Consider the following 6000-nt stretch of genomic DNA (forward strand, 5'->3'; position numbering starts at 1 on the left):
GAAGTGTAGTACCCTTAAGCATTTCTTGCCCGCTCTCTAGTATACCGGCAACAGGAATATCTGAATGCTGCAGGTGGGCAAAAAGAATGGCTAAAAATCTCATTTTTATTTATTTTTAAAGAAATGACAACACTGCTGCTGGAGCACTAACAGCTTAGGATGGTTTATGCTACCCTCACATGAAGCAAGCCTTCAGACAGAACATATGACAACATTTCAGGAACGGTGAAAGTAGCTCTTTTGCTTCCAAAGCTGTAATGTTCCACTCTGGCAGAGAGAAACTGTACACACCTTTAAGTCTGATGAAGCAACAAAAGACTTTCCACAGAGATATTCAAATGCAGACAATGTTCAGCAACAGCTGACACTACCTACGGGAATGAGATGGGTGGGCTGTGATTCTTCCAGCTTATTCCTCAACCAATCAAAATCCTGATACCGCCGGCGTACCGAGTATTCTGGCAAATCAAACTCGGCCCTTGTGGTCTAGGAGAGGAAAGACAGACAGGCTAGTCAGCATCTCAACAAAATTGAAAAACGCAGAGCATATAGCTAAAAAGGTGACAAATTTGCCTTGAACTGGGGTGAATGCAGCAAGCTTTGCAATTCATACTTTACACCACAGCCTTGGAAGGCCAAAGACAGGACAGTCATTTTTGTTATCCTCCCCCTCCCCCCCCCAGTTCCTCAAGCAACAGAAATACCAGAGACAGCATTACTTGGAAGCAACCTGTGTTTAGAGGATTTTGTCCTAATTTAAAATTTGCTGAGCAGAGCATTAACTTCAGACAGAAGACAAAGGTTAAAGGATTAACCCATTGTAAATTTCTATATTTGAAGAGAAAGCAGTTGCACTACAATCTTCTTGTTCCACGGGACAGAAGGTATTACTAAAAAATCACGGGACTAAAAACAGAAAAAAAAAAAAAAAGTGTTACTCATGACTTGCTTATTCACAGGACAGCTTAATTGTGGGAGAGAAAAGTATGTCATTGCTGTGCTGTACTCTAGAGCTATATAGGTTGAGTGCAGTTGCTTCAAGCAACAGGAGGATGAGGGGAAAGAGCCCAGACAAAACCTTAACTAGTTTGATCAACTGATCCACTGTAATACAATATCTTTGGCAGACTTCAAAGATTGAAGAAGAATAAAAAAAAAAAAGTTTAAAAAAAAAAATTTCAACTAAGTCAGCCAGCAACTCTTAGGATTCCTCGAGAAAGGACACGTGCCCAATGAGAGCATACATTCTGCATATTTCTAAGCTAGCTACGAAGCTAAAGTTACTTGCAGAGGACTTTGAGGGCCGTTTACAAGCCATGTTCCCAGACTCGCCTGGAAAGCCATATGCTAACTGATGTTCCATCACTAGCACATGGATCCTTTGCATAAGGCTGAGGAGCCTTAGGCTTAACTGCTCTTCAGTTCAATTCCCTGATCTGCTAGCATCTCATACCAGGCATGTTCCATTTGCAACAGTGCAAAAGGCTATACTGAGCCTTAAAAACAGGGCAATTTCACAGAGGACCACATTATTTGTGCACCATTCAGTTAGACACTTGGATAGCCCAAGAGCAAAACTTGCACTGAAGTCAAATGAAAAAATAGATGAGTGAATGAAAAGATATAGCACTGCACAGCTATCCACAGGAAGTTTTAAAAAGGACAGAGACCAGGTCATGTAGTCCAACTCCCTAAAGTACACATGCAATGGGATGTCACCTAGTTTAAGTCCAAAAGCTTACTGGGACACTTCCATTCTGTCATCTGAAGAGTTAGAGCAACAGCTGTGTATTTAGCTTTCAGGTTGGCATACACTTTGTTATCAAGAGCCCCTTCTTTCCCTCACAGAAGAGCTTCCAAGCAGGCCTCTGTGCATCCAAGGGCACCTGCCATTCAGGCTCCCTAGGTGGAGGAGCCTGAAGACTAGCAGCAAGCAGAAGTGGCGGCACCTAAAGCAGCAGTCTGTGGGCCAGGAGTAGGGCAGCCCTTGGTTTAGGCACACTTACATAAGACCTTTACTGTGGAGCTGCCCAGTTAGCTCTGCAGTAAGCATTTCATAGACATTAGGGCTGGAAGGAAATCTCAGAAGATTGAGTCCAGCCCCCCACCCAAAGGGCAGGAAGTCAGCTGGGGTCATAGGATCCCAGCAAGATAAGCATCCAGTTTACTCTTGAACATCTACATGGGCAGCCCTATTAGGCTGCAGTAAACACAAGTACTATCCTGCAGCAGAGTTTGTGCGTGTTTTACATTTACAGAAATGCCTGCAGCCTGCTAGCTAGCCCCACACTTAAGCACCTCAGTGTCCCAGGCAGCCCCTCTGCAGCATGTTGAGCTGGGCTGGAGCAGCCTGACCACCCCGCTGGCAGCTGGGGCTGCTCTGTCCCAGCTCAGACATGCTGCGGTCCCAGGAGCACGTTCAAGTGGCACATCCAGGAGTATATTAATGCATATCATGCCAGCATTTGCAGTGTGTATAGATGTGCCCAGGTTGAATTAAGCTTTGAGGTAAAAGCCCCCAAATAAAAAGGAAAGCAAGATCTCTGCTGGTTCAGAATGAATGCACAAAGAGCAGCCATGTAGGATCAATAATGAATCTTGTGTTTCTTGGTTTTAAAAGCCATCCGCCACGGTAAGATAATTTTGCTCCCATGCTTACATGGATAAGAACTCATTAGGATAATCATTGATCAGGCTTATTTACAGATGGATAAGCCATGAACCCAACCACTGCCAAGTGAATGCTTATGAAGGACTGTTTCAATTTAATACACTGCAGTTTAGAGCAGCACTAGTTCCCTCAGTATGGCAGCAAGCCACAGCACAAATGGCATCCCTGGAACTCGGCACTAATTAAGTGTGTAGAGGAACAGATTAAAGAAAACAATATCAAATCTGAAGTAGCACCCTGCTCTGAAACAACCCTCTTTGTTCTGGTCTACAAATGCTTCCAGGAAGGGAGAAGCACCATTTGGAAGATGCAGAAAGCCAAAATAAAAAGTAAGAGGTAGAGCTATAGTAAAAGAATGCTCTTGTACTAGCACCATGGCAGCTATGTGTTGAGGGATTTGCAAGTCAGAGGTTTGCAGTAGCCTGCACCTGCCACAGTAGATGCTCTACAGAAAGTTGGCAACTGCCAGGAGATGAGAGCTTCCTGGCAAGATGACAAGGTTTATTTTAGCTTGTACTCTAGCACAATGGCTTCCAATACCTCACCCAATGGCACATGACATGTTGGTAGAGAAAGTGTGTACTCTGTTAGAGGCCATCAGAAGAGTAGTTATGCTGGAGTCTCATTTGATAAGCTACAGGAGAAGATTACATACACAGGCCCTCATTTAGCTGGGGAGGGGTGGAAGGCAGCTTCCAAAAGAGGAAGGGCAGATGTCATACATATGACTACAGGAAGTACCTATTCTGGCACTCCCAAAAGAAGGGCTATTCCTGCAACTTTTACTACATGCTTGCAGTGTCCAGTTGGATTTTTTTTTTCCTTCTTCTTTCACAAAGGACAACACAACTGATTAAAACACACTCAAATTCACTTCAACTGACCTCTAGACTGTGAATAAGCTTTCAGAATAGACCAAGTATTTGAGTGTATGCATCTGCACAGAAAATTCAGATACCTACTTAATGTTAAAGCTACAGACAAACAGGAATGTTCCTTTTTAGCACTAATGTACAAAATTGTTGAAAGGATGCAATGGTTGCTTAGGAAACAAAACTTTATAATTAAAATGAGACCTTGCTTCCAATTTAACACGGTAAAAAAGGAGACTGGGACAAAGGAGAAGAAAAAAGTGTTAGAATATGTTCATGTATTAACATTTACAATATCAGAACACCAAACAGAAAAAACAAACATTCAGAGGAAGAAAGCAACATGCGCGCACAACCCAAAAACCTAGCACTTGAGCCATCAGACAGTATAGTATCATGGGCAGTTTCCCTTAGAGGGACACATCTCCACAGGTTCAGTCATAAATGGGAGCAGGCATGCATGATTTTTAGGAATTTTTGCACATGCCTTCCTTTACAGATTTAGAAAGGAAGAGTGGCTCTCCAACCCTATCCCTGCCCCCCCCCCAGAAAAAAAAAGTTTTGGGTATTCGTAAGATACACAAACTTTCAGATTAAGACATCAAATCAGATTAGTGCACCACCTTGGCTATGAGATCAAACAGGAATATTCTTGGCTTCATCAGTTTTGGTTGCTAGGAAGTGAACAAAGCAAAAGATTTCCTTCTCCCTTTGCCAGCCTGCCCCATTTCCCCTTGCCGCCAAAATTACTGTCAGTTGCAATTATGACCTTTGCAGACGACAAAAAAAAAAATCCATCAAGATCGGAATCAAATGCACATGCCCTGAATACAAAACCTAACACACACACACTTTCCAGCCACAACGGTCTCTCAAGGATATTTTAATATAAAATTGCTCACAGAAGCCAAATGCTAATTCTTTCCCCACCTCCCCCAGTTTGGCTTGTGGGTCATGCTTTTTTTGAGGGGTGGGGTTTGAAGATTCTTTTCTAGAAATAGGTGTAGTTTTAAGTGTGTGATTTTGTTGCTTTTAAAGGAATTTTAAATAAAGACTACTTTCTAGACCTTGGAAAACTGGAAGGGAAACTTAACAATCCCCCCTCCCCCCAAACACACGCTTGGTTCTTCTCTTAGCCCCACCCCACCAAGACTCCACCTTAGACTACTTTCCAGAGGTGCTCCTCACATCAGAGGGGGGGTGGGGAAAAGAAGAAACTTGCGTTTGAAAGAACTTATCCCTTCTACCCCCTACTGTGTAGGATAGGGACATTTCCCTCATTTTATGAAGGGGGGAGGGGGAAGTGGGGTTAGGCAGCATTGTTCATGTATCAAGATTAAATCCACAGCAGGCCTGTCAATACTATGCAGCCACTTTAGGCCACTGCATAAATGTATAGATAAAGTAGGCTGAAAACCTACATGTTTCCCAGGGCAACCCCCCCCCAAGCCTTCCTATGCACTAGTTTTGTAGGTACAAGACAACAACGGCCAGCCCATAGAGAAAGTGATAAATCTTTCACCATTTTTTTTTTTTTGATCTATATGAAAGGTTTTTCTACAGCTAGAACCCCCTCTATAATACATTCAGGAATACTAGGTATAGCAAGTCATTAATAAAGTTTTTAGCTGGGGAAGTTCTTTATAGCCCAATATATTTTCTGAATTCATGGAACAAACTGAATGCTACGGTCCTAAAAGCTGGTTTTACCTACTTCTGCAAGTGGAAGAACTATATATTATGCAGCCAGTACTCTGCTACTAGGAGATATTAATATTATTTACTAGGTCTTCTTAGTGCTAGTCACCTCTTGGCCCACGTAATATACCCCTCTCCAAGGGAGACAATTTTTTAAATAAAAAAAGCTGTTCAAGTTTTATTTAAGAATTAAGTGTTATTTAAAATATAGTACTGTATCTCTGCTTCCAAGTTTTATACAGGAACCTACAACTTGTTTTGCACACCAAGTGTAAAAGAATGGCTTGTTATGGTTTTACATCATCTCATACTTACATAAAACAAATTATATGAACCAATTCAGCTATGCAAACTGCCTTTTGGATAAAGGCCATTTACCAAGTCAGTGCTGTTTTGCCTACTGCACAAGCAAACAGGCCATTCCTGTAGCTAAAGGAGGTTTCATTCTGCTTTTTACTGCTCACCTGTCCCTTCATTGTGCATCCTGAAATTTGAGAGGAAGTCTCCTTCTAGTGAAGGCCATACCCCAAACTGAAAATTTGATGGTTCTCTGAAGAGGTTTGACCCCTTTTTGGCATAAAACCCAACCAAGATCAACTGATTTCATGCAGACTACATGGCTTTACATCAGCTGCTTTGCTTAAAAGCAATCTTATTTCTTGCTCTTCCTGGGCTGGTGCCAACTGTTGTAACTATGAGTCAGGGCTGGAAGGAGATCTGTTAAAAAGGCTTTAGTTTGAAGACAAAAAAAAAAAAAAA

The 6000-nt window shown here is 42.2% G+C and overlaps 1 protein-coding gene across 1 annotated transcript in view; it reads right to left on the minus strand.

Moving 5' to 3' along the window:
- Positions 1-6000, minus strand: part of SNX30 (sorting nexin family member 30) — a gene marked incomplete at its 5' end in the record, with an annotated part of 61970 nt that overhangs the window by 25839 nt on the left and 30131 nt on the right. The window contains one exon of the mRNA XM_019554726.1: positions 376-486. Coding sequence (XP_019410271.1) covers positions 376-486 — 111 coding nt within the window. The remainder of the gene's footprint in view (positions 1-375; positions 487-6000) is intronic.

This window comes from Crocodylus porosus, unplaced genomic scaffold (assembly GCF_001723895.1).
Source record: "Crocodylus porosus isolate Cpor-Errol unplaced genomic scaffold, CroPor_comp1, whole genome shotgun sequence".
Lineage (NCBI taxonomy): Eukaryota > Metazoa > Chordata > Crocodylia > Crocodylidae > Crocodylus > Crocodylus porosus.